Source organism: Saccopteryx bilineata, chromosome 1 (assembly GCF_036850765.1).
Source record: "Saccopteryx bilineata isolate mSacBil1 chromosome 1, mSacBil1_pri_phased_curated, whole genome shotgun sequence".
Lineage (NCBI taxonomy): Eukaryota > Metazoa > Chordata > Mammalia > Chiroptera > Emballonuridae > Saccopteryx > Saccopteryx bilineata.
This window is the reverse complement of record NC_089490.1, coordinates 296107885-296135878: the sequence shown is the minus strand read 5'-3', so window position 1 is coordinate 296135878 and position 27994 is coordinate 296107885. Positions and strand designations below refer to the sequence as shown.

The window sequence follows — 27994 nt, the reverse complement described above, 5'->3', positions numbered from 1 at the left end:
ACTGATAGGTCTGTTTAGGCTTTCTGCTTCTTCTTGACTCAGTCTAGGAAGGTTGTATTGTTCTAGGAATTTATCCATTTCTTCTAGGTTGTTGAATTTAGTGGCATAAAGTTTTTCATAGTATTCTACAATAATTCTTTGTATAGCTACGGTGTCCGTGGTGATTTCTCCTCTTTCATTTTGGATTTTGTTTATATGAGTTCTTTCTCTTTTTTCCTTGGTAAGTCTTGCCAAGGGTTTGTCAATTTTGTTGATCTTTTCAAAGAACCAGCTCCTTGTTCTATTAATTTTTTCTATAGTTTTTCTGTTCTCTAATTCATTTATTTCTGCTCTGATTTTTATTATCTCCTTTCTTCGGCTGGTTTTGGGTTGTCTTTGTTCTTCTTTTTCTAGTTCCTTAAGGTGGGAAGTTAAGTGGTTCACTTGGGCTCTCTCTTGTTTGTTCATATATGCCTGAAGTGATATGAACTTCCCTCTTATCACTGCTTTTGCTGCATCCCATAGATTCTGATATGTCGTATTGTCATTTTCATTAGTCTGTATATATCTTTTGATCTCTGCACTTATTTCTTCTTTGACCCATTCATTTTTTAAAAGTATGTTGTTTAGTTTCCACATTTTTGTGGGATTTTTTTCCTCTTTTTTGCAGTTGAATTCTAGTTTCAAGGCTTTATGATCAGAAAATATGCTTGGTACAACTTCAATTTTTCTGAATTTGCTGATATTGTTTTTGTGGCCCAACATATGGTCAATTCTTGAGAATGATCCATGTACACTGGAGAAAAATGTATACTCAGTCACTTTGGGATGAAATGTCCTGTAGATGTCTATCATATCCAGGTGCTCTAGTGTTTTGTTTAAGGCCACTATGTCTTTGTTGATTCTCTGTTTGGATGACCGATCTAGAGCCGTCAGCGGTGTATTGAGGTCTCCAAGTATGATTGTATTTTTGTCAGTTTTTGTTTTAAGATCAATAAGTAGCTGTCTTATATATTTTGGTGCTCCTTGGTTTGGTGCATATATATTAAGAATTGTTATGTCTTCTTGATTCAGTGTCCCCTTAGCCATTATGAAATGGCCATTTTTGTCTCTAAGTACTTTTCCTGTCTTGTAGTCAGCATTATCCGATATGAGTATTGCTACACCTGCTTTTTTTTGGATGTTATTTGCTTGGAGTATTGTTTTCCAGCCTTTCACTTTGAATTTGTTTTTATCCTTGTTACTTAGATGAGTTTCCTGTAGGCAGCATACAGTTGGATTTTCTTTTTTAATCCATTCTGCTACTCTGTGCCTTTTTATTGGTGAGTTTAATCCATTTACATTTAGTGTAATTATTGATACTTGTGAGTTCCCTATTGCCATTTTATATCTTGCTTTCTGTTAGTTTTGTGTCTTGTTTGATCCTTCTCTTTCGTTTTTCTATCTTTTGTTTTTATTTGGTTGTATTCCATACATCTTTCCTCTGTTGCTATCTTTTTTATCTCATGTGCTTCTGTGGTGGTTTTTTCAATGGTGGTTACCTTTGAGTAATGAAAAGGGTCCCTACCCTGTTCATTGTAGCGAACTATTTTGTGAGTACTTTTGCACTCCATCGTCCTTTGCTACTGTTAATCTCCGTCTTCTCCCCCTCTTTCTTTTTGTTGTTGTCACAGTTTAAATTTGGTTTTATTGTGTTCTTCTTGGAGCTTTTACTTGTGGCTCTGTTTTTTTTTTGTTCTTTGTATCTGATTGGAGAACCCCCTTTAGTAATTCCTGGAGTGGGGGTTTTCTGATGATAAATTCCCTCATCTTTTCTGTATCTGTGAATGTTTTTATTTCTCCTTCGTATTTGAAGGATAGCTTTGATGGGTATAGTATTCGTGGCTGAAAGTTCCTCTCTTTCAGGACTTTAAATATTGGGGTCCACTCTCTTCTAGCTTGTAGAGTTTCTGCTGAGAAATCTGATGATAATCTAATGGGCCTTCCTTTATATGTTGTATTCTTCTTTTCCCTGGCTGCCTTGAGAATTTTTTCTTTGCTGTTGGTTTGTGTCAATTTCATTATGATATGCCTTGGAGTAGGTTTGTTGGGGTTAAGAAAACTTGGAGTTCTGTTTGCTTCTTGAACTTGAGGCTTTAGTTCTTTCCACAGGCTTGGGAAGTTCTCATCAATTATTTGTTTAAGTATGTTCTCCATTCCATTTTCTCTCTCTTCTCCCTCTGATATACCTATTATTCTTATGTTATTCTTTTTGATGGAGTCAGATAATTCTTGTAGGGCTATCTCATTTTTTTTAATTTTTGAGTCTCTTTCTTCTTCTCTCTGTTGTGCCTCAAGTTGCTTGTCTTCTATTTCACTAATCCTCTCTTCTATCTGACCTGTTCTATTAGCTAAGCTTGTTACTTTGTTTTTCAGCTCGTTAATTGAGTTTTTCATCTCTGTTTGATTTGTTTTTATAGTTTCAATTTCCTTGGACATATATTCTTTGTGTTCATGGAGTTGTTTTCTGAGCTCCCTATATTGCCTTTCTGTGTTTTCTTGTATATCTCGGAGGATTTTTAGGATTTCTATCTTGAATTCTCTGTCATTTAGCTCCAAGGTTTCCAATATATTAAATTTTTTCTCCATAGATTTTTCCTCATCTAGCTGTGTTACCTCTCTTTCTTTTGTATCCATGATATTCGATTTTCTCTTCCTTAATGGCATCTGAGGGTGGTTTTGTTGATAGTATTAATGAGATTTAATAAAGAATAAAAAGTTAAAAAAAAATAAAAAAATAACAAATCGAAAAGAGTTGTTTTTTTTTTAAAAAAATTAATAATGAAATAAAGAAAAATAAAATAAAATAAAAATTTTTAAAAAAAGGAAATTATTCCCCCCCTCTTTTTTTCCTCTCCTCTCCTCTCCCCTCTTTTTTGAGAAAATTTTGTGGTGGACTGTGAGTTATAACAAACAATGCCTGTGATGGAGGGCCTGAATTGGGGAAAAGTAATAAAGGGGCAAAAAAGAGAGAAAGAAAAAAAAAAAAAAAAAAAGAAAAAAGAAAAAAAAAAGAGCGTATGGACCCACAAAAATCAAATAAGGAAAAAATTTGGGTCAAGAATAAAATGATTTGCTTTTAGGTGTTGGTTTTCTAAGAGTTATGATGAGAGGAATAAGAGGAAAATGGAAAAATGGGGGGACAAATTAAAAACTTACTATTGTATTTAGTGGAACAAGAACTAGATAATATGGAGAGCCAGGGATGGGAGCACTGCTAGTGAGTTAAAAAGGTGAAGTAAAAACCCCCCAAAATGCCACAAACATAGGTTTGAGTCCCAGATAAGATAATTTGTTTGTTATTGAGGTTTGAATGAGAGGAGATGTAAAGGAGAAAGGAAGAAACTAATATAGAGGGAGAAAAGAAAGAGAGAGAGAAAAAAAAAGAGGGAACCACTAAAAGAAGAAAAAAGAAAGGAGAGAGAGAGAAAGAGTTAAGGGTTTTGGAGTGCAACCCTCATAGAGAGAAAGGAAGAGAAGAGAAATGATAATGGGAGATGTAACACTTATGGGTAGTGTAGTTCAAGGAGAGGAGAGAGTAAGACCGGTAGAGAGTTAATCGGCCAAATTGGAGGAGGAAAAAAAAGTCTCAAGAATGAAGATAAGAGAAACAAACGAACAAATATAATAAAATGGGATAGGTTATAAAGTCTGCAGATTATTCTTGATTTTGAGAGGTTATCTTCTTGCTTTTTCTTTTCTCTCCCTCTTCCTGGTCGGTGACTCTGTACCCCGGGTTCTGCCCCTTTGGCACGCTCAGGTAGAGGTTTGCAGTTGATAAGTCTCTATGGCAATGTCATGTATTATGCTTTATTCTCGTTGGGAGTTCAGGCTCATTAGCATTTATAGGCTCCGACAGTGAGAGAGTCCGTGTTCCTGGAGCCTTTCTCCTAGTCTTTCCTTCCTCAATTAGTAGCCTGATAGTCCAGGTATGGGGTTGCTGCTGCCTCTGCCTGGATAGTAAGAGGCTCAAATTGCTGGCAACTCCCCACTCTATTTCCACTCAGCACAGGGCTCTGGGTAAGGCTCAGTCAGTCAGAGCTGCTAGCATAATCAGGTGGGCTTTCCGCCCACTCAAAGACCACTGGCTCTGCCACTCTGTCCGGTAACACAAGCAGGCGCCCACTTCCGGGGCGCTTGGAGGAAACTCTCACTCACTGTCTGCAACCAGGATATCCGGCCAGCAGTCTCACGCTCTGAGTGAAACCCCCAACCGCAGGGAAAAGTTGCAGCGTTGGAATTGAGTCTCGCTCCGTCCCCGTGTGCGGCTTTTGCAAGGCGCTGGGGCGGCCCGAGATTCCGCTTTGGCCCACACAAAGGCCCCTGACTCTGCCCCTCTGTGCGATAACACGGGCGCGCACTGCCGAGGCACTTGGAGGAATCGCTCACTCCTTATCTGCGCACGCACACCAGGATATGAGGCCGGCCGCGGTTCCCTCTGAGTAAAACCCTCACCAGCACGGAAAATCTCCACCGTTGGAAGTAGTTCTCACTCCCTCCCGTGCGTGGCTTTCCCAGGGCGCTGGGGCTGCCCAGAGACTCTGCCCTCAGCCCACAGAAAGGCCTCTGACCCTGCCTCTCCGTGGGGCAACACGGGCACCCACTTCCGCGGCTTAGGAAGAAATCTCTCTTCCACTAACTGCGCACCGACCAGGAGACCGGGTAAAATGGCCGCTCCGCTTGTCTTTCTTTGTTTGGGTTTGGCGCGAGTGTTAGCTTGTATTGCCCGGGTTGCCACAGGATCAGATTTTCCTCGGCTTGGATCTCTGAGCCACAGCCTGGTTCGGCCGTTTTTGCTGCGGCGGCCTGGATCTATTCACCCCCTTTGCCCGCCTCAGTTTCTATATTCACAGTTACCAGAGAAAGCCGCCCTGTTTAGGTTAGTGAGGAAGGCGGAGCATTTCTTACTCCCTATTTCCTTCGGGGTTTGGTTATATATTTAGCCAATTTTTCACTCAATCATACCTTTGGGTGTATTGCGAAGAATCTGGAAGCTCCAAGTATAGGTTTTTCTGTTTCTGGTTGAAGATCTTGTTGAGTTTTGGGGGAGATTTATCGGTATCGCTTCCTACTCCGCCATTACTCTGACGTCATCCGAATTTTATTCTTCTAAGAGAATTACAGAGCATGAGAACTAAACAATCCAAGTGTTCCTAAAAAGGAAACCGATGCCCTTTTATTCTGAGTTAAAACAATGATGAATCCCATCATAGTTCATGGGAACTGTAATAAACGACAATGGGATTGTAATAAACGACTACTAACTAAACCAGACCTGTAGAACAATGCTACGAATATACTGAAATCATATACAATTAATTCATGCTTTAGATTGCTTTTAAATCTTTAAGACCTCAATACACACCTTTTTATTTTTTTTAGCATACAATATTAATTTACTCAAACAAATAACAGCTACTTACAGAACGCTAATAAAACTTTTCCGAAATTTAAAAATAAATAATAACTATTTTACAATTCTGACTTTACAGAGAAATAAAGCTTTTTTGGGCACATAATGCCCTATCAAAATGGAAAGTTAAGTCAGTTTGCTTCGTTTTCCACAACAGAAATAAGCATTCACACTATCAGCCTTGGGAAATAACTTGATAAGAAATATTTGTTGGAAAATAGAATCACTGAAAATTGGGATCTGGTGCCATCTAGTGAGTGGTAACGGTACTGTGATCTTGGGTAGCACTTGAGTTACATGCAACTCAGCAGGTAAACATGCGGCCAAGGCCTGGAAGTTACAAAATGAAAACAACTACCGACTGAGGAATAAGGGATGTTTTTTCTTTAAATGCCATCCTACCTTTAAAAGGAAAAGAAATCAAGTAGGTAGTTAAAAAAATGAATACTGAATATGTGGGATACTGAAAAGGAGTAACACTTTGGCCAGTTAAATAAATGAAAAGTTCCACAGCTAAGAGCAAGTCAGGCCTGATCTGTGGTGGTGCAGTGAATAAAGGGTTGACCTGGAAAGCTGAGGCCCCTGGTTCGAAACCTTGGGCTTGCCCAGTCGAGGCACAGGTGAGCAGCAACTGTGAGTTGATGTTTCCTGCTCCTGTCCCGTGCCTTTTTCTCTCTCAAACCAATAAATAATTATTTTTTTTAAAGAGCAAGTCAGGTAGGGCTCCTTACTCATGTGGAGGCTGGTGGAAGGCAGTATTCATGGTAGGCCAGAATAAGATTTAACATTTTTCCTACTATTTACAGAAAAAGCTGGTTTATTTGAAAAAAGTATCTGCCCAGACTGCTGATAAAGTGGCACTTAGGAACTAGAATGATAATCAATGCTCACACTGACTGCACGGAAGTGCAAAACCCCAGGAGGGCTTTTCTGATTAGCAAACTAGAGTTAATTTTTGTGTGGTTGAGTTTTCTCAACTAGACCTCCTCAACACCAACAATGTTGAGAGCATTTTTAGCAAGAGCTGGCTACAGGACCCAGTCTCGGTGAGGTAGACTTCCCGCAACATTTTCATGGGCTGGCAAGTTCGATTATTATTATTTTGGTAGTAGCTTCTGAGAATGGAACTTTCCTATAAGGCCAAGGTGCCCTGAGAACCACGAGCACTCCTAAGGCATGTCTGTGGTGGTCCTTTCCTCCCTAACATTTCTTACAAGCCATAATTGATTTCTTAAGTGTCCCTCAAAAAGGCAGGGGCCTTGACTGTTCTATTCATTACCATAATCCCAGCATTAATTATGTCTGGCACATGTAAGTGCTCAATAAATGTCAGCTGGTTGAGTAAATACATCAACAAATAAAGGAATTTCATACAGTTCAACTCACCTAGTGGAAAAAGGGGAAAAGAGGAAAAAAAAAAACACCCTCACAAAAGTGAGGACAATTGCAGAAAAGAAAGATAAGGACTAGGGTTAGACCTGATGCTAATAAAATTGCCATCATTCAACAACTGACTGTACCTGAAAGATTCTAAGCCAAAGTTAATATAGAAACAAAGTGTTCTCTGGAAGACTCATTCACAAATAAGTTAATGAAAACCCTGTTACTACACTGAGTTGTAACAGGAGCCCAGTGTTTTCTTGTTTCAAGATGGAGAAGACTCTGCTGAATACACCAGGTGAACGTCCAGAGTCCCATAGAGGGCGCGCAGCACATCGAGGACTTTTTCCTGAATGGTGTCAACTTGCTCAGAAGGACAGTAATCATCCAGACTTGACCTGGAACCAAGAGAAAGAAAAAAAATGTACAAAGAAAGGATAAGATCATACTGTGCAGTGAGGAAAAGCCTGTAATGATTGATTTCCATGTAAAATAGACACAGATGTGTGCTGAATTTTGAATAGCTGAAAGCTACTAAACGTTTATTCATGTCAGGCACACGACAGAAACGATGCTCTTTAATCTCAGCCACTTCAAGAAATAGGTACTTTTACCTTCCCTTTAAAGGACACGGAAACAGAGAAGAATTAACATGCACAGGTCACACAGCTAGTGGCTAATAAGTGAGTGCTGGTGGCAGGCTTTGAAAGCAGAGGGCTACCTTCAAAGTCTCAGTGCTTAATCACTAGACAGCTGTTTCCCAGAGGGGGGGAGATGCTGCTTAGAAATACTGGGGCTCATGGTCCTAGTGACGGGGCATCACTTTAGTTCTTTTGTGTGTACATTAGGGCTAGAAATTAGGAGGGCAGAGGCTTTCCAACAGATATAAGGGTTCCACGTCTAAAAACAGTTTAATTACACATGTGTACGAGATTGTCCAGAATGAAACGTGGGGGTGTGCTGCTGCAGGGAACAGTTTCCTAGGCGGGAAGTACTGAGAAAAGAGCCAAGTGGGATGGCGCAGAAATCAAGGGGAGTTTTTCTAGAAACACCCACTACAGCCTGGATGGCCAAGCAGTTACCATGCCACTGACACAGACAGCTGGACTAAGAACTGAAATGTGATCAGTGTCTCCTGGTTCTCAGGAGGGGCGAGGAAGCCATTTGGAGGGACGGATTGGGAGCAGTGGCACAGAAATTTGTACAGACAGAAACGGAGTCAGTTACCCCGCCTGCTCCCTATCACACACACTGGGAGGGGTGCAAGAATGCTCGCAGCACGCAGGTAGTCCTGCAACATAAATATGAGTAACTGTCCTGTGTCCTGCAGGCTTCCCAAAGCCCACAGAGCACTCACCTGAGTGAGCAACCTGTGTCCTGCTTTCAATTTTTTGAATCTAGAATTTAACACCCTACTATATATGAACAAAGTATTTTTGAAAGTGGATTCAATATGCATTCAATTTTTCAGAAATGAAAGTAACTACTCTGTTAACTGAGGGAAGACTGGATTTTAAGTTCTCAGAACTTTACCAAGAGGCTGTTTTGACTATGGTAGTGCTGTTGATGGTATTCAGCTCATGCAAGATGCCAGTGTCTGCATTTGTAACTAACATTTAGTGACTCTTTGTAAAGAGGCAAGTCTAGTGTGGCATTTTAATACTTATTACTTTATCAAATCACTAATTTATCAATTACACTCATTTCTCCTTTATGTTACAGATATTTTGTTTTATATACATATATACACCTGTATTTATATTATGCATATAAGTGGTTACTGCTATAGAAGAAATGTCCCCCTCCCCCCCATGAAATTCGTGTTTGAACCTAATTCCCAATGTGATCATATCTGGGGGTGAGGCCTTTGGGAGGTGATTAGGTCATGAGGGCAGACTCCTCATAAATGAGATCAGTGCCTTTACAGCAGAGGTCCCAGAGAGCTCCTACACCCCGTCCATGTGAGCTTCCAGGGAGAGGACGGCTGTTTATGAACCAGAAACCAGGTCCTCACCATGACACTGGTCCAGCGGGGCCTTCCTCCTGTACTTCCCAGCCTCCAGGACTGGGAAGGAAACTTCTGTTGTTCTATGATATTTTTGTTTCTGCGGCTTGAACAAACTAAGACAATTATATTATCTATAGATTATGTGTAATATTTCTATATTTTAAAATTATGTCTATATGTAAGTTAGATGATCTATGAGTTATATTTCAGGATGGTAAAAGATGTTCTAACATGCTTTCATAAAGAGTATAAATATTATCTGAGTATTTAAAGCACTTATTTTAGAATCTAACAGTTCTCTATAAAACTAGCTCGAAGATTAACAGAGAAAACGAAGTTTTGTTAAATAGTTATGACTATTCAGCACATTAGTATGTTTAAATTTAAAATATGGCTGCAGCTAACTATTCTTCTGTAGGACACACAAATGGGAATTCTTGTGTTTATTTGGATAATATCACCAACTTCAAAGACAACAGGTTGCCAACTATTACTAATGGGAAAAAAAAACACATCTGAAATTTGAGCAGAGAGTAAAAATAAATTGGCTAGGAATTACTGTATTAGTAATCCTTAGATTCATCTACGGAGACTGTTCCTTTCCCACTGCTGCTATAACAAACTGCCACACACTCAGAGGCTTTAAGCATCACAAATTTATCGTCTTACACAAACCCTGGAATAAGGGGCCACAGGCTGTGCCCCTCGGGGCTCTGGGAGGTTCTGTCCCCTGCTGCTCCGGCCTCTGGAGGCTGCGTCCATTGCATCCACTTAGCTCGTGGCCCCACCGTTCACCTACAAAGCCAGTGTCCTAGCATCTTCCAGTCTGATTCTGACCCTCCTGTCTTCCTCATAAGGATCCCCTGTCATGATATCGAGTCCACCCAGATAATCCAGGACAATTTCCTCATGCTAAGAACCTTGAATTAATCAACATCTGTCAAGTCCCTTCTGCCATATAGGCCAACACTTTCACAAGTCTGTAGGATTAGGACGTGGACACCTTTGATGGGTCATTATTCAGACTATCATACTCACCTGGCAATTGTCACAAGGGTAGGTTTTGGTAAATTTTTCAGTAAATAATATATAGATTGAACAAGGTACTCAATTTCTTGTTCTGTGCTGATATGATGAGGAAGTTCTGAATAATCACAGGTTAGACCAGCCTGGTGAACCTGGAAAAAAGACAAACATTACACTGTGAGGCTTCATTGTTTTTAGGTTTTTTAACTATTACTGGCCTTGCTGACAAATCTTTCAATATTTTTGTGAATTGGGATTATGTTTTTCCTTAATAATTCTGTGCCACCAAAGAATTGACTTATATACCTGTTTTTCCCAGAAATAATTCTTTACTTTTAAATTTTATTTTATGATTATGGAGTCATTACATTTCTGTCTTTACTTGAGTCTTCCCAACAATTCACATTTTCTAGCAAATTATTCATTTCACCTCAATCCTAAAGCTGATATAAAACTATTTATAACATTCTCACTTTACCTTTTCTTTTAACATATTATTTTATTTACTTTTTAAATACATGCACTTAGCGCTACGTTCAGAGCTGCAAGTGGATACAAAGGAACGTTTCTCCTACCTCACCTAACCCACTGCTGCCAGTTTCCTGGGTACTGTTCACCTGTGAGCACACACCACTGACATCTACACATGGGCCGACGGCTGGCACCGACCCAGACATGCCAGAAAGCTGGAAGTGGCTCACGAGCTGACAGTTTACAGCTTCTGCTTTTAAGTTTTGAAAACTGGATCTCAAATATGTCCCAGTTTTGCCTAGTGTAGATAAGTGCAGAGTATGGAAAGAACACTAATCTGTTATTTTAATGGAGGCTCTGGATTAACATCAAAGATTTAACTGGCAATGATCCGTCAGTGTAGTAAAATGACAGGCTCTGCATGATCTTTTCTACTAGAATGACTAAAAACACTTAGTGTTCTAACCCTGCACTACAGGCACGCCACATTGATGACATAATCTGCAAACCAGCTCATGACAGCCCTGCTCTCCACAATGTACAAACCCTCCCAACCGTCAGAAAACCCTGGTGCCAAGGAACAATTACAGCAGGCCAGCACGATGACACATTCATTAATATCGTGTGAGTTCAAAGCATTTTCAAATTCTAAGCGTCTTCTCTTTCGTTCTTAATAACTGCCATTAAAAAGAAGGGTGACTATGTGTGGTGTAAGCTGGGTTTAGAAATATCGAGGAAATACTTTGTAAGGTATGTGACTGTCTCACTACTATGACGTATACCAAAAACCAATACAAAATATTTAAAGTAAAACAAAAATTAAAAAAAAAAGGGCAAGTCTTGGATTAGCCATGATTTAACCAAAACATTCTTTTGCTGTTATTTTTTCTTTATTATTATTGTTAAAATTACTTATTTATTTTTGAGAGAGAGGAAGAAAGAGGAAGGGAGAGGGGAAAAGGGAGAGAGAGGTAAGAGAGAAAGGAAGGGGGAAGAACGGGGAGAGAGAGAAAGCATCAACTCATTGTTCCACTTAGTTGTGCTCCGATTGCTTCTAAAAGCAATTGAACCGGGGACCTCGGGATTAAGCTGGCGACCCTGGGATCAAACCAGCAACTTCGGAGCTCTGGGGTGTGGCTCTATCCGCTGCAAAAATACCAGGGCCTTTCGCTGGTATTTTTTATTCTTATAAAGTTAGCATTAAAATCAATATGTAAATTTCAGTTCAAATATGGTGGTCTGATTATACTCCATGACTTAAAAAAATATTAAAGCAAAACCACAAGTTACTGAGTACAAGAAGCACCAGAGATAAAAGATGAACAGAAGGCCTGCAGGTCTCAGCTCCGGCAGAAATCTGAGAACAGGCAGGTGAACCGCTAATGGGAACATTTAAGCTTCAAGGACTGCTGAATGATACCAAAATAAAAGAAATGACCACACAGGCATTCTCTTTTGGCACAGAATTCACATCAGTGCCAGCACACAGTCAGTTACACTTCTCACAGCTAAGACACACTTATTAGAGCGCCTTCTGTTGTTCTTCCCTTTGGTGTTTATAACTAGAAAAAAGTTTACTGAGAAAAGAAAGAAGGAGTAAAAATATCAATAAAGAATGAACAACTTTAAAAATTGTATTCTTTCTTTTCTCTGGAAAGAGGAGATCTGACCAAAAACAAAAACAAAAAACAGAAATACCTCAGCACTTTGGCTTCGTGGATAAAATTAGGAAAAAGTATGCTTTTCCTAGAAACTGAAAATGTAACTGCTTCTAAAAAGCAGGGATTTTTTTTTTAGCACTTAAAAAAATTACTCATTCACTCTTCCCAGGAATACAAATAATGACCCATTTTAACAAAAATTGAACCGGGGAAAGGGCCCCTTTTTTTTTTTCCTTTTTAGAGAGAAGTAGAGAGAGAGAGAGAGAGAGAGACAGGAACATTGAACTATTGCTGTATATTCTCTGACTGGCGACAGAACTGGCAACCTGTGCTTAGGAATGACGCTCCAACAACCGAGCTGTCTGGCCAGGGCTTAATTTTTTATTTATTGGTTGATTTTTAGAGACAGAGAGAGGAAGGGAGAGAGAGGGGAGGGGAAAGGGAAGCATTCATTTATTGTTCCACTTAGTTGTGCATTCAATGGTTGCTTCCTGTGCGTGTCCTGACCAAGGATCAAACCCACAGCCTTGTTGTTTCAGGACAATGCTCTAACTCAGTGGTCCCCAACCCCTAGGCCGCGGACCGGTACCGGTCCTTGGGTCATTTGGTAACGGTCTACAGAGAAAGAATAAATAACTTAAATAACTTACATTATTTGTTTCATTTATATTTAAGTCTGAATGATATTTTATTTTTAAAAAATGACCAGATTCCCTCTGTTACATTCATCTAAGACTCAGTCTTGATGCTTGTCTTGGTCACGTGATACATTTATCTGTCCCACCCTAAATGCCGGTCCGTGAAAATATTTTCTGACATTAAACCGGGCTGTGGCCCAAAAAAGGTTGGGGACCACTGCTCTAAGTGACTGAGCCACCGGCCAGGGCTGGAAAGCGCCAATTTTTAATTTCAATATAAAATAGTTACCATTTCATAGTCTGGCACATCCATCCGATTCTTCAAACTCTGTACCAGTGGAACTAGAGATTCCATTCTGGAAAAGAGCAGTTGTCAATTAAACATCATGAAACCTCAACCAAAACTGGAACAGTGATGATTCATTACCCTTACCATTCACCAGTAACAATACACTTCATATGATCTTTAGGAAATGAAAGATAAAGCTGTTCAAATATCATCTTAAAATATTAAGAAATGTTTCCTTCTGCTTTCTTACCTAAAAGGACTACAGATTGTGTTAAAGGTTGAAAATTGGCACTCAAGAAACTAGTTTTCCTTTTCTTTAAAATGCAAGTTCTACTGTGACTTTAAAAATAATTTGGATAAGCCAGAAAACTAAGTGCTTTTAGCACACAATGTTGAAAAATGAGTTTCCTGAAGGCTTAAAAAAATTAAAGTCATATTTACTGACAAACACAATTATAACTGGAAAAGTTCTATACTATTTGATATAATTACAATGTTGCAATTAAATTACTTAATTCAGGTGGAACTCTTTGGAGCCCTGATTAATTAATGTTTCTAGTATTTTAATGCCTCCTTCACCAACACCCAATCAATCATCTGCTGGGAGGGAAAGAGAAAAGAAAAGAGGAGGCATGAAAGCATGTGTATGCACTCATCCTGTTATTTCTTCCTTTTCATTAATGACACTTTCTGGGCTGCTGGACCCCGATCACCACCTCTTCTAGGGTTTGGCCTTTTAGGGGCACAGTAAGTTTGGGGAGACTTTTCTTGCTGTCTCACCAGTTTTCTTTTGTGTTATCCTCCTTCCCCATCCCTTCCCAATTACAACCAAGTCTAAATTCACCACTGCTGAGGTCTCCCTGTTTCTTCAAGTCCGTGCCAGAGCTCCCGGCAGGTGAGAGAGCTACTGGGCATGCTCAGCAGGTACAGTGGGTTTCAGTGGAAGGTGGCCTCATCTCTCGGCTCGATGCAGATTCCAAGGTTATCAGGCTACCTTATTTGGTTTTAAGTTTTAAATTCAGCTTGACTCTTCAAAAATACCTCCCTATTCCATCATGATTCCAAAAAGGAGGGAATCATTTTTAGAATTACTTTCCTACACTGAAGAGAAAAAGGATTAACTTATGTTAAAGTGCCAGGTTAATAGTTACTGATGTGATTAGTACTATTATAGTTTATTCTTCCAAACCACGACTCTCCTTTATGATAATAAAGTTTTAAGATATTTATATTTCAAGGATGTTTCTAAATATTTTAAAGTAAAATTTACACTGAATGTTTTGAATACGCAGCACACAGCAAAGGAAGAGATCTCTCCCTCGTGTGCTTCACCATTAGCGATATATTCTCTCCCCAGAGGTGACTGCTTGTCTAGTTTCTTCAGTATTCTTCCACACATCTGACGGATTATTTTCAATAACTGGGACATAATAAATCTTACAGGACTGAAGTACTAGATTCTAACTGTCCATACTTTACTCCTACCTTATGACTGGTCTTGTATGCTCACGGGGACAAAAAGTTTATGTCTAACAGTTTTATTTTAGTTGTCTGGCCTTTTCATTTAAAGAACTATTTTAGAGAAGAGTAACTATACTATCTATGCCACTATTCTTTCAAACTAGCATTAATACTAAAGGCATTCTTCGCCTTTCCCCCTCCATCAACAGACGACCACTCTAAAAGAACTTTTCTCTCCCTGTTTTCAAGGTCGGTCAACACTGAGAGAACTGGCCAAATAAATGACCCGATGAAAAACCCAGCTTTCAAATCTTGCTCCCTGATGCTATGGGCAGCTTTAAAATGAACTCTACTACTTGTACCTGGGCTAGCCTTAAAAGAAGCAAGTTTTTGCCTGTAATTTACCTGTCTAGTAACTTACTAAATGATAGGTTAATTTTTAATATTTTTTTCTTATTCTAGTTAGAACAGGGACTGTCTTACTCATACTTAACCTGTCATGAAACCCACCACCGCGCCTTATATATATGGGGGCAGCCGCCTCACAAGGACTAAATGCATACCCACTTACTATGTGATTCGGGGCAACTTAACCTCCGGGCTTTAGCTGCCTCATCTATAAAATAGAAATGGTAATAACAAAACCATAGATTATTATAAGGAACAAATGAGATAATGTGAGGAAAAATCTTAGAATTATATTGGGCACATAGAAAATCCTCAGGAAATGCTAACCAGTGTTAGTAAATTTGCGTTGAAAGGTAATACTAATTTTTAAAAGCAATTTAGTAAATCTAGCAATATATCTAGGACTGAAATCTAGTAGAGTTGGAGAAACACTGTTTGAGGGTCTTACCCAGGGTTTGAAGCCCATTTCTGAACAGTTTCTTCATCATCACCATCACACAAATCAGCAAAGGTCGCTTCTAAATCTTCTAATTGGTGAATTCGAGTATCAACACAATCTACCAATTCTTCCTTTAAATGCACAGAAAAGCCAACATTATAGTTATTTCAAAAAACAAGTGAAATCACATTACAATAAAAATCGCAAGTTCAATCAGTTAAAACGTGGTTTTCAAGCACTAATCATGAACTTCCCTAATAGACACACACACACCCCCTCTGGCCAGTTGTTTGAAAGCACTCTAATAAACTGTAAGATATTATTAGAAATGTGATAAACAGATAAAACCCCAAAGAAATAAATGGAGGATACCTCTGTTAGGTTGGTGCCAGGCTTTTTAAATTGGTACAGCTCTTGTAAAATTGTGTACTCCTCCTAAAAAACAAAACAAAAAATCCACATATTAGAAAAAAATTTAATTTTTTCAATGATATGCTTTAGGTGAAAAATGGCTGTGATACAAGAACATCTTATGTCATCATCTACAGATCAGTCTGGGAAAATCAGGCAAAATGTACCATTTACATTTCATTGTAAATATTATCATTATCACAACTCCATCCATCTGGGCATGACCAGTATAAGTCTTTGATTATTTAGATAAACCACAATGGCTTCCCATATGTATACAGAACTAGGATTTTAAAGTGCAGCATTATAAATCAAATACTGAACTTTAAAAAAAGCTAATTTGAATCTTCCCAAAATACTATAGATCTGGAACAACTCTCTGAATGCTAAGGTAAGCAGATACATGTGTCCATAAAATATACCTAGGAATGCTCATTTAGATCATGAATTTATCAGTTTAAATGTATGATTCTATGTCAGATCTGTGCATACTTATACTGTTGGGTGATTTGCATTAAGATCTGCTGAGGTATCCTAAAGGCTCACAGGCCTCAACGATTAGCTACAAATAGTACATGTGTCATTAGGCACCTTATTGTTCACACAGGGTTTTATAGATATAGACTATCTCTGGAAAAACACCATAAAAATTTGGGCCACAGTGTATGTTCCTGGGAAGAAACTGAGGGGAAGAGAACGGGAATGGGTAAAGAGAGTGACGTTCTGTAATGTATACTTTCTTCTACTATACGACTTTGTTTTTTTTCAACCATCCATGTACACATTACCCTAATTAATAAGTGCAAAATAACATATACCATCTAGAGCAGGGATCGGCAACCTATGGCCTACAATCTGTTTTTGCATGGCCCTCGAGTTACAAATGACATACACAATTTTAAAGGGTTTGAAAGAACAAGAAGAAGAATATGTGACAAAGGCCGAAAGGAGCCTCTAATAGTCATTATTATTTGGCTGTTTGCAGAAAGTCTGCTGAACCCTGATCCAGAAAAATGTCATATAATTCCTAAGTTCTATGTTTTAACAATACTGCATTTACCTGAGTGAACATTTCTTTGAAGGGATTCTTGACTGAAAAAAAATCTAAGTCAATATCTAAAACAAATGCATCCCCTTTCTTCAAAACTCCCAGAATTTCTCCAGTGCTGACTGCAGTCTGGCATCCCTGGCTTTCAGAAGAACGTGAACTTGAAGGCTCTAGGCAAGTCTGGCCCCTTCTCTGTGCCACTGCGTCCTCTTCCAATCCCTCTGAAGAAGAGTCACAGTTAGTAGAGGCAGTGTTTTCTGCGTCTTCCAGTGCTAGCTTTGGTTTCTTACCAGAAGACACTGCATCATTTTCTTCTTGGTGGTTACAGAGTTTATATGGTTTTACTGTAATTACATCCAATTGTAATGGTTTTTGGTTCTCTAGCTGGTCTTCAGTTACATAAAGACCATCACTTAGGAAGTAATGATCTGTACTTGTAACCCTGGATCAGAGGAAAAAACTATTTTAAAGATGAATGGACAAATTAGCACACATTTCATATAGCATTTCCACAACACTACAGAACTATAAGAAAGGACATATTAGAAAAAAACTGAGAGCTGTTCTTTGTTGAAATAGTGTTCCCCAAGATTTTAGCTGGAAACTTAACTGCCCAAAGTCATAGTCTGTCTTGCAGCTAGGTGTGCAAATTCTCGTCTTGCTTTTGCTCTGCACTGACTGACATACGGCATGGGCCAAGCCCACCTTGCACTATGAGGACAAAGACAATATTCTATATATGTATAGTAGAGCAAAAAGATAGAAGGAACCGAGGTTACCCAAACTATAGAAAAGCCATATAGGCCCTCACAGTATATAGTTAACTCTAATATGAGAAAGAAATAAACAATCCTGTTTAAGCCAGTACTTTGGCTTTCTCTTATACTAGTTGAAACTTGATGCAAAAAAAAAAAATCACTTAAGAGAAAAATTACACCTAGAAATAATTTCTCTTATTAGAAGCCCCCTCTCACATATTTCAAAACTTTGTTAAATGTTATATAGTCATAATATTTTAATATAAAAAGTAACTTTGAAAAAAATCTTGGCCCTGGCCTGTTGGCTCAGTGGTAGAGCTTTGGCCTGGCATGTGAAAGTCCTGGGTTTGATTCCTGGTCAGGGCACACAGGAGATGTGACCATTGGCTTCTCCACCCCTCCCCGTTCTCTCTATCTCTTCTCCCCCTTCTGCAGCCATGGTTCATTCGAGCAAGTTGGCTCCAGGAGCTGAGGATGGCACCAAGGCCTCACCTCAGGCACTAAAATAGCTTGGTTGCCGAGCAACGGAGCAACAGCTCCAGATGGGCAGAGCATCAGCTAGTAAGGAGCTTGCCAGGTAGATCCTGGTTAGGGCATAAGCCGGAGTCTGTCTCTCTAGCTCTCACTTAATTAAAAAAAAAACACCTTATACACGTGCTGAATGTACAAATTGCAGATATGAGATTTCAGACATACTGGCATGATCTTAGCTTTTCAACTATATTATGCCTTGGTGGTAGTACGAACAGTGAAACCAAATGCTTTTTCCAGAGGCAGGCGCTAGCCAACTAAAATGGTGAATATTTATTTCCCACTCACTCTATGCCAACATAGACAGTCTTAAATAAAAAAAGATATAATTTCCCCAAAAAAGGTTACTGACACAATAAAACTAATGTCCAGGCTTATTAAAAACTGTACCATCCTAAAAAAACCCAACAAAACAAAAAACTGTATCATCCTAAGAAAGACGAAGGCTATTTTCCTTATTCTAAATCTGTAATCTTCTGTCATAATGGATATTTCACTTTACTTACATCAGTACAAACACGTTTCAGACTGCGTGTATGTGAGTCTCTTCCATAAATTTTTACTTGCAGGATTAAAATCATGAGGTAATTAAAACCTTCCTAATATTATTATACACTGAATTTAAAAGGTCCATTTCAGATTGTTCAAAATAATTTGATTTTGCAGAAACCTGCAATAGGTTAAAGGAGTCCTAGTCACTAATGTGCTCAATAAAAACCCTGCTGCCCTTTCACATGTACCAGTGTTATGTACAGTATTTACTATATGCGGAGTCCTAGTTCCCGAGTATTACGTTCTCAATAAATACAATTTCATGTATAACAATTGTTTTTTGTGTATTTGATAAGAATATATGACAATTAAGGATGGGTCAGAAGTAAAATGTATCATTTTCAGTGAAAAGATGATTTCATTTTCAATGTATTACTATTTAATCCCACTATCCTTCAGGTTATAGAAGGTTCTAGTTCCATTCCTTAAAATATCCAGCCCATCATAGGAGAATTTAGAACATAAACAAAACATAGGTCACATAGCTGCTGTAATAAAAATAGTAATATATGTAACCCAAGTTGAATTCTATAATTTAATTTAAATTATCTAAAGCTAATCATATTAATATAATTGAAACCCCAAATCTACTTTTTAGCTACTGGATTTATATAGAAAAATTGAGATGATTTTGCTTTTTTACTGCTAATTGTTCTATTCAGTAGACCAATTTAATGTATCATTAAATACTTAAATCTAAAAAGTACTTCAATGATTTAATAAAATTAGTCATCAATAGAGGATGAGATCACATTATTCAAAAACAATCTTGGCCAGCAACAAACTATAAACAATGTGTGAAGAAGGTGAAGAGACTTGAAAACTTGTTCTTGGTGTTTTGAGAATTCTCTTTGGAAGAGCCAAGGCTTAATCTGACTCTAATGTGTGCCGAGATACTTGTTATAGGAATCTAAAATAAATCAGAAGCATTCAACCCCTTTTATACTCATAAATATAAGGAAATTACCTGATTGTCGTGGTAGAAGTATCTTTGCCTACTAAAAAGTGATGTTTTCCCTCACTGATTTGCTGAGCCCATGTGGGATGAAGCCATATTACACGAGAAAAATGGCCAGCATAAACAGCAGGCATAATCCAGTTCTCAATACTTAATTCTCTGGAATAGAAATAGAGAAGAATGAAAACTATCAGTGAGTGGTTTTTTTTCCAAATGTAATTTCATTTACAATATTTTAAGATATTAAATACATAATCTAAGGTCTCCAAGTGTGGTCTGAGGGACCCTTGGACAGTTCCTGAGATCCTCCCTGTGACCACTAGTTAAAACTAATTTTTCTAAAACACTAAGGCATTATTTCCCATTTCCATGGTATTGACATTGGCACAGGTGGGACAAAGCAATGGTGGGTTGATGCACTAAGATTAATCCAAGCAATGGAACCAAACTCCACTAGTAGTCATTGCATTCTTCACTACCAAGCACTAACTCTCCCCTCACCCCCCAAAGCCAGTTTCATGTAAGAATGTCCTTTCATGATTAACCCTTGATTAAAGTATACATTTTAAAATATTCCAGTGGCAAAATGGGAAGTGAACCAAAAGTACTTCTGTTATATACTTTGAAGTATAATGGTTGTCTCAAGAAAAAGCGCTTGTGATTGAACTGTAAGCTAAACACCATTTTTCTTGAAAGACTGACTCATAAGCCATGACTTGATTCTGAATTGTTGGATTCTACAGTCTAACTAAACTTTAAGGAACTACCACTTGTCAGTATACTATTAAAGAATATTCACAATTATCTGTAAAGGGTCTGAAAAAAATTCAAGAATTTCTCTTCTTGAATTTTTTTCATACCCTTCCACCGAAACACATGGCAACAGACTGAATTGCAGTAGCAGATATGAGGATCCATCTGTCTTCTAGAAAGGCAAATATTCAAGAGTTACAAAAATTTAAATATTGTAACTCTTCTCAATAGATTCCTTTCTCTGTAAAGCTACATATCTGTTTCATAATTCTTTTCAATTTCTAAAACATAAAACCTTTAAATAAAAAGGAGTAAGGACAATGGCAGGGCTACCATGTTTCTTTAGAAACCAGTGGTCTGATTTGGGGTTTTGGAAAAAGTCAAATGAAGTAAACTAAAATTAATTCACAGCATTTATCTTTTAATTCTTTATTAAAACAGGAAAATTACTGCTCTGTAACTTTTTATATTATACAAGTAGACTACATTCTAACAAATATATACATAATGAGATAGGGACAGAACTTCAAGGAACTTTCTTACAGAAGAGAGGCTAGGAAGTCATTATTCAGATACATTAGGTATGATCCTTCCTGAAGGATGGAGTACAAATTACCAATTTCACTTCCATCTCTATGATGCTTTATTAACTAAAAGTCAGTAGGATTTGTGACCTGAAAATAAACCGGAAGGTTAAAAAAACTCAATACCAGAAGGAAAAAATACACATTAAATTAGTGAACTATGTGTATTTAAGATAATTTTCTTGTGCCTCAGCATCCAGATTTTAAAGCAGAGAGGAAGGGAGAACTGGCTCAGATAACTCTTTAAGTCTCTTTATTTCTAAAATTCTGTATTTTTTTTATTTTTATTTATTCATTTTAGAGAGGAGAGGGAGGGAGAGAGAGAGAAGGTGGGGAGGAGCTGGAAGCATCAACTCCCATATGTGCCTTGACCAGGCAAGCCCAGGGTTTCGAACCGGCGACTTCAGCATTTCCAGGTTGACGCTTTATCCACTGCGCCACCACAGGTCAGGCAAATTCTGTATTTTAAAGCAGAGGTTGGCAAACATTGGTGGGGCTACCTGTTTTTGTAAATAAAGTGTTATTGGAACAAAACCACAGCATTTGTTTACCTAGTGTCTATGGCTGCTTTCACATTTTTTTTTTTTTTTTTTTAAATTTCCCACCAGAGTGGTGCATTTGTTTTTTTTTTTTTTTTTAAATTTTTATTTATTTATTCATTTTTAGAGAGGAGAGACAGAGAGAGAGAAGTGGGGAGGAGCTGGAAGCACCAACTCCCATATGTGCCTTGACCAGGCAAGCCCAGGGTTTCGAACCGGCGACCTCAGCATTTCCAGGTCGACGTTTTATCTACTGCGCCACCACAGGTCAGGCTGCTTTCACATTCTAAGGGCAGATATAAGTAGTTGTAACAGAGACCATGTGGCCAGCTAGCCTCACATATGTACTACCTGGCTCTTTAAGAAAAAAATTTGTGAACACTTGCTCTAAATAAAATAAAGAAGGCAAATAAGGCCCTGGCCAGTTGGCGCTGTGGTAGAGCATCACCCAGCATGTGGATGTCTTGGTTCGATTTCTGGTCAGGGCACACACAGAATAAACAATCAATCATCTGCTTCTCCCCATTCCCCCTTCTCTCTCTTTTCCTCTCCTGTAGACATTGCTTGATTGGTTTGAGTGCATTGGCCTTGGGCGCTGAGGATGGCTCTGTGGAGCCTCCATCTCAGATGGTAAAAATAGCTCAGGTTTGGAACAAGGCCCCAGATGGGCAGAGCATAGACCCCAGATGGGGGTTGCCAGGTGGATCCCATTCGAGAAGCATGAGGGAGTCTGTCTCTCTCTCCTCTCACTTGGAAAAGAAGGAAAAAAACAACAAATAAAAACTCATGAGCTTAATAAAGTCTATTTCCCTTAACTGCTTATCATCTACTACTGCAAATGTTATTTCGAGGACATAAAAGATCATTAGCAAAATTATACATTACCCGAAAAGAGTTTCCTTATCAAATACAGTGTCAGCTGGCATATTCACAGGAATGAGGAGATCTGGATGTGAATCAAAATGCACAAAGCTTATATTACTGTCAGGAAGATGTTTGGAGCCAATGGCCCGGTATATGAAAGGCAGGACCTGTAAAAGACACATGCACATTCAGAATTAGCACTGAAATCATGAACATACACTCAACTAACTGCAGAGTGTAAAACAATGCCAAATGTAACTGCACATAACAGGATGCACACTAAGTCGTTAACAAGTAGGAAATGTTTATTATAGATGATTTAGAATAGATAATGATCTCAAGCTTTATTTTTTTCCTCAGAACTTCCAACCTGCACCTCCAAAGGCTTTTTTTTTTGTATTTTTCTGAAGCTGGAAACGGGGAGAGACAGTCAGACAGACTCCTGCATGCGCCCGACCGGGATCCACCCGGCACGCCCACCAGGGGGCGATGCTCTGCCCCTCCAGGGCGTTGCTCTGCCGCGACCAGAGCCACTCTAGCACCTGGGCAGAGGCCAAGGAGCCATCCCCAGCGCCCGGGCCATCTTTGCTCCAATGGAGCCCTGTCTGCAGGAGGGGAAGAGAGAGACAGAGAGGAAGGAGGGGGGGGGGAAGAAGCAAATGGGCGCTTCTCCTATGTGCCCTGGCCGGGAATCGAACCCGGGTCCCCCGCACGCCAGGCCGACGCTCTACTGCTGAGCCAACCGGCCAGGGCCTCCAAAGGCTTTAATGGGCATCTCTTGCTGCCACCTTGCAGCCACAACAAATTCAACAAAAATGTGAGGAAACAGACAAGGGCTGATGCTCAGAAAAACCCCCTGCTGGTTAACACCCGTTCTGCCATTGACAAATGTGTCCAGCTACCTTTCCCTCCTTTAGGAAGGTGAGGTGGTCTGGAGGGCTCTGTCCATTTAGTCTCATCAGCTGTAGGTTTAGGAGTGAATTTGAAAGCACCACCTAACCCACACTTGCTCTTTCTTTCAGATCCGTACACACTATACCCAGGTCCTGAGAAGCCAACTTCCTTTCTCTATTCATAAGTCGGGAATCGCCTTTTTTCTTCTTTCATATCGAGAACTCCCAAGGTTTATTAATGCGACTTAAAAAAAAGTCTCAGATCCATGGTCCTCCTTTGCAGGCTTCCAGAAGTGTGCATTCAGGCAGTTTTCGCTACTCTAAAACAGCATTGCCATTAAAATAGAAAATACCTTTAGCGTTTAGAAAAACAGGGCACCGTGTTAAAAAAAAAATGTCTGTGTACACTACTGGCACCAATAATGCTGCGATGATTGTCCCCATTTCACGTGACAACCGTAATTTTATCAAAAAGCCTCCCACCTACACAGTTGGACTGCGCTGGAGATGCCGGAGGCTGCGATAAGGTGTAGGTTAAGAATACGGGGCTCTGCAGTCACAGTGCCCCGGGCTCGAATCCCGATACCACCATTGGTTGGCTATGGGACTTTGGGCAAACCATAGGAGTTTACAGTTGCGCGAGGCAGAATAAGCGCATATTCTTCCAAGTTAGCTTCCCGGGGACAGGTGTTCCCCCTACAGCACTCCGACTCGCTCAGGTAACGAAGGAGGCTCCGCCGCAGCCCGCTCACCTCTTGGTGGTCCTCCACCACCCACACCGGGAGCTCGCTGTAGCGCCGGAGGTGAGCGCATTCTCCCGCGGAGTCGCTCATGTCCCGCTCTCGGGGGTCCCAGTGAGACCGAGACGCGGGCCGGGAACCCGCCGATGACGGAGAGCCAGCCCTACCAGCCTCCCGGGGTAGAAACGCGCGCTCACCCGGTTGTGGTTCCGGATTGGAGGACGTCCAGGGCAGGAGGCGGGCATGGAAGGGCCCAATGAGGACAATTGGTTTAGATGTCCATCGCTTTTATTGACGCGCCAATCACCGTGCACGAGGCGCTGCGGCGAGTCCAGCAGCTTCCCTCGAGGTCCATCCAGCTTTCTAAGGTTTGCTTTTTAATTCCCCCCGTTTCCTGTTCCGGAGACACAAGCAGCGCTATGGTCCTGGAGGCTGGCAGGATAAACCTGGCTGTGCTCTGACGGCGACCTCCCGGCCCAGGAGCCTTTTTGTAGGTAAAAGGCCCACTTCGCCGGTGTTCGAAGAGGGAGTATTTCCGAGTGTCCGGATTTAAATTAGGCTTTTGGCGGGGCTGCGGCGAGAGGCGCCTGGAAGTTAGGATAGTACAGCCCCTCTTCAGATCTGCAGCTAAGGGCAGAAAAGCGGCCCAAGGACGGTACATGCATAGCAGTGACAAATGAGACCTTTCATTCATTTGTAGAGCGCATGCGCCGGTCCAGGCCGGGGGTCGCCCGCCTCTGGGACGGGAGGTAGATCGTGAGCCCCGCGCTTGCCTGGTTGGGGCTCGCAGTCTGGCGGGAGATGCAAACGGAGAAACGCGCAGTACAGCCGGAGGAAGGTGATGGGCCTGCGGAGTAAACGGGGGTGGGGTGGGGAGAGGATATTCTTAATAAAATTGTAGTCACACTTTACAACTCTCTATAGAGTGATGTTCTTGGATGTGTTAATTTTTCCAAAGAGCTCCCTCTGTTTCTCTGCGACCAAACATCAACCTAGGAGTAGGCAGATGCAGAAAATGATTACTTTCCAGTCGCAGTGAATTCCTTAACTTTTGAATTAAAGCTTGCATTCCACAGCACAGCCTGACTATATAGCTTTAGTAGGTCAGTTTCTGTAATCAGTGTTTACAGATATTTTATCTATAAAAGTGTCCCTGAGGATTTCACAGTGAAGGAGAGTGTTAGCAATTCTGACTGTAGCCCACCTCTAGGTTCAACACTTTCTTTTGTGTTCCCCTAGATTCTGCACAGATTTCTTCTCTTGTGTTTATTGCATTATATAATTTAAAAAAAAAATGTATTTGTGTGTTGATTCTGAGCTCCTTGAGTCCTGCAGGCTCTATGTCTTACTTATTCTTGAGTCCACAGGGCCTGCGACAGTGCCCCACTGTATTGGCTCATTACATGGTGCATTAATCAGTGGAAAGGTCTCTGTCTGGTTTTGGTAATGCGAATCTGTTGTAGATATATGTGAAAGGGAAATGTACAGTAGCAACATAGAGACATATACTATTGGTGAGACAGTAAACATTTCTTGACTACCTACTATGTACAGGATGCTCTGCCAGGAGCTGTGAAGAATTCAGAAATGACTGAATCAACCCATGTCGTCAAGGAGCTAATAAGCTAGTGAAGGAGTTAGACATGTGCACACATGACTATAACAGGAGGCAGTCTTTGGTAAGTGCTGTAAAAGAAGTAAGTACAGACTAAGGGAAGACTAGAGGGAATGAGATTGCTTCTTTTTTTTTTTTTTTTTTTTCATTTTTCTGAAGCTGGAAACAGGGAGAGATAGACAGACTCCCACATGCGCCCGACCGGGATCCACCCGGCACGCCCACCAGGGGGCGATGCTCTGCCCACCAGGGGGCGATGCTCTGCCCCTCCTGGGCGTCGCCATATTGCGACCAGAGCCACTCTAGCGCCTGAGGCAGAGGCCACAGAGCCATCCCCAGCGCCCAGGCCATCTTTGCTCCAATGGAGCCTTGGCTGCGGGAGGGGAAGAGAGAGACAGAGAGGAAAGCGCGGCGGAGGGGTGGAGAAGCAAATGGGCGCTTCTCCTGTGTGCCCTGGCCGGGAATTGAACCCGGGTCCTCCGCACGCTAGGCCGACGCTCTACCGCTGAGCCAACCGGCCAGGGCGGGATTGCTTCTTAAAGGGAACCAGGAAAGGCTACACAGGAGTGGCATTTGACATAGGTGGATGGGTAGAATTCAGTGGGAAAATTCATAGGGTAGGAGATTTCAGAAAAGCGAGGGCAAAGAACAAGCTGGGTGATAGTATTTGGTATGTTAGGCCAGTGGTCGGCAAATCACGGCTTGCGATCCACATGCGGCTCTTTGGCCCCTTGAGTGTGGCTGTTCCACAAAATACCATGTATGGGCGCAAAGGCCAATTTAGGAGTACCCTAATTAAGTTAATAACAAAGTACCTACCTATATAGTTTAAGTTTAAAAAATTTGGCTCTCATAAGAAATTTCAATCGTTGTACTGTTGATATTTGGCTCTGTTGACTAATGAATTTGCTGACCACTGTGTTAGGCAACTGGGAAACTCTGGGGTGACAGGTGCTTCGTGGGGAAGATAATGGAGAGTAAGCCCCGCAGAAGTCGGGCTCAGATTGCAGAGGGGCTTAATAACAAGCATGGAGTTGGAACTCGATGGCAGTGAGTAGCTGGTGGTGGGAAGACCAGCTGGCTGGGCCTTAGATTTATCTTGAGGACCTTGGACTGAAAAATTATCATTAGCTATTATCTGGTGTCTTCTGTATTATTAACTCCAGTGATTGATAACAGCTGAATAACCTGAAAGTATTTTCAGGAGCCATTTGAAAACCTACCTTAAGCTTATTGGTAAAACTTTAGTTAGAAAGACTTGAGGGAGATGCTTCTACATTAATGTTGTTGCATTTAATATTTATTTGAGTTTTTATAACATTTTTCTGAAGTTTAAGTATTTAGAGAGTCATTTACATTTACAATATTCTAAGGGAAGAATGGAGAATTAAAATCAAGGATAACTATTATCTCTACAAGATTATGGTTATGCTTGAGTTTGAACACTGGGAGAAATTAAAATATGTAGAGGGAGAAGAGATGATTATTTCCTCCCAAACTTTTAGCAAATTAGAAGTGGAATATGCCCAAATTTTCAGTCTTTTTAGCTACTGATTGTTTTGAGTCAGCAGGACAAGTATTAAGGACATCTTAAAAGTTAGTTGTAAACTTAATAATTCAGTTCAATGTCTTCTTAATTTTATTAGTATGCTCAATGCATTGGAGAATGCAAAAATTAATGTTAAGATAACTGTGGAAATATTTTCTGGCATTATCAGTTTAGGAAACATTTGTATGTCTATTTTGTTTTTTCCGTCCTCTAGAGCTTATATTCTCTGTGGAAGATGTGACATTGATCAAGACAGTACGTCATGATGCAAGGCAATACGTGGTGAGTGCTTGGTAGTGATGGCACTTTTGGGAGAACAGTTTGAGGAGAAAATAGTGGCGCTGGGTTATGGACTATGGGAAGGACTTAGATATGTGAAGGGGGGGGAACTGTGTTCATGTGGGCTGTGTACATGGCTAGCAACTCGGACCAGAGCAGTTAATGAGACAACTCAGGGCCCTGCCATGAAGGAACTTGTGGTTCTAAGTTGCAGGCTGACATCAAAGATGGAATTGGGTAATTAGTTGGTGAGTTGTAATTCTCATAGGACCTGCTAAGAAGAAGCACAGAGCAGGAATCCTAACACGCTTGAGGGGTGGTGGTAGTGATTGTATAAAGTCTAGTGTAGTAGCCAGGTCAGAGAGGATGATGTGAACTGGGTGAACTCAAGAAGTATTTACAAATCAAAAATGGTAGGAATTTTAAAATAAATTTTTAGTTAAAGAGAGTAAAGAAGGAAAAATTGTTAGACAATTCCCTGGTGTATGACTTTAGGACTAATATGTGTCTGGTATTTTTGTCATAAGCATCTTTGTTATAGACATCTTGGTTGCATGCAAAATGTTTGCAGAGTGACTCATTGACTGTAAGGCAATTTTACTGTGAAAAAGGTAACAATAAATAATAGAGGGACATTAAAAAGGAAATCAGCCCTGGCCGGTTGGCTCAGCGGTAGAGCGTTGGCCTAGCGTGCGGAGGACCCAGGTT

At 40.2% G+C, this 27994-nt stretch overlaps 2 protein-coding genes across 9 annotated transcripts in view; one reads left to right on the top strand and one right to left on the bottom strand.

Moving 5' to 3' along the window:
* Nucleotides 1–5160: 5160 nt before the first annotated feature.
* Nucleotides 5161–24029, bottom strand: C1H5orf22 (chromosome 1 C5orf22 homolog). 2 transcript variants are annotated; one of them, XM_066244160.1, is made up of 10 exons: nucleotides 23856–24029; nucleotides 22232–22377; nucleotides 19480–19629; nucleotides 16962–17113; nucleotides 16684–16892; nucleotides 15585–15647; nucleotides 15222–15343; nucleotides 12905–12971; nucleotides 9858–9997; nucleotides 5161–7209 (listed from the first exon to the last, which is right to left on the bottom strand). In XM_066244160.1, exons 1-10 carry the CDS (start codon nucleotides 23934–23936, stop codon nucleotides 7077–7079), a joined length of 1263 nt encoding a protein of 420 aa, XP_066100257.1. In that variant the 5' UTR covers nucleotides 23937–24029; the 3' UTR covers nucleotides 5161–7076. The 2 variants fall into 2 exon arrangements, with proteins under 2 accessions (XP_066100257.1, XP_066100254.1); XM_066244157.1 differs by having other exon boundaries at nucleotides 16684–17113.
* A 211-nt stretch (nucleotides 24030–24240) lies between these two features.
* Nucleotides 24241–27994, top strand: part of DROSHA (drosha ribonuclease III) — a 139191-nt gene continuing 135437 nt past the window's right edge. For 4 of the 7 annotated variants that reach the window (XM_066244146.1, XM_066244150.1, XM_066244136.1 and 1 more), the window contains exons 1-3: nucleotides 24241–24337; nucleotides 25398–25522; nucleotides 27222–27289. In XM_066244146.1, coding sequence (XP_066100243.1) covers nucleotides 27270–27289 — 20 coding nt within the window. In that variant the 5' untranslated portion in view covers nucleotides 24241–24337; nucleotides 25398–25522; nucleotides 27222–27269. Of the gene's footprint in view, nucleotides 24338–24543; nucleotides 24682–25397; nucleotides 25523–27221; nucleotides 27290–27994 lie in introns of all 7 variants that reach the window. The other 3 variants (XM_066244140.1, XM_066244143.1, XM_066244144.1) reach the window with 3 other exon arrangements.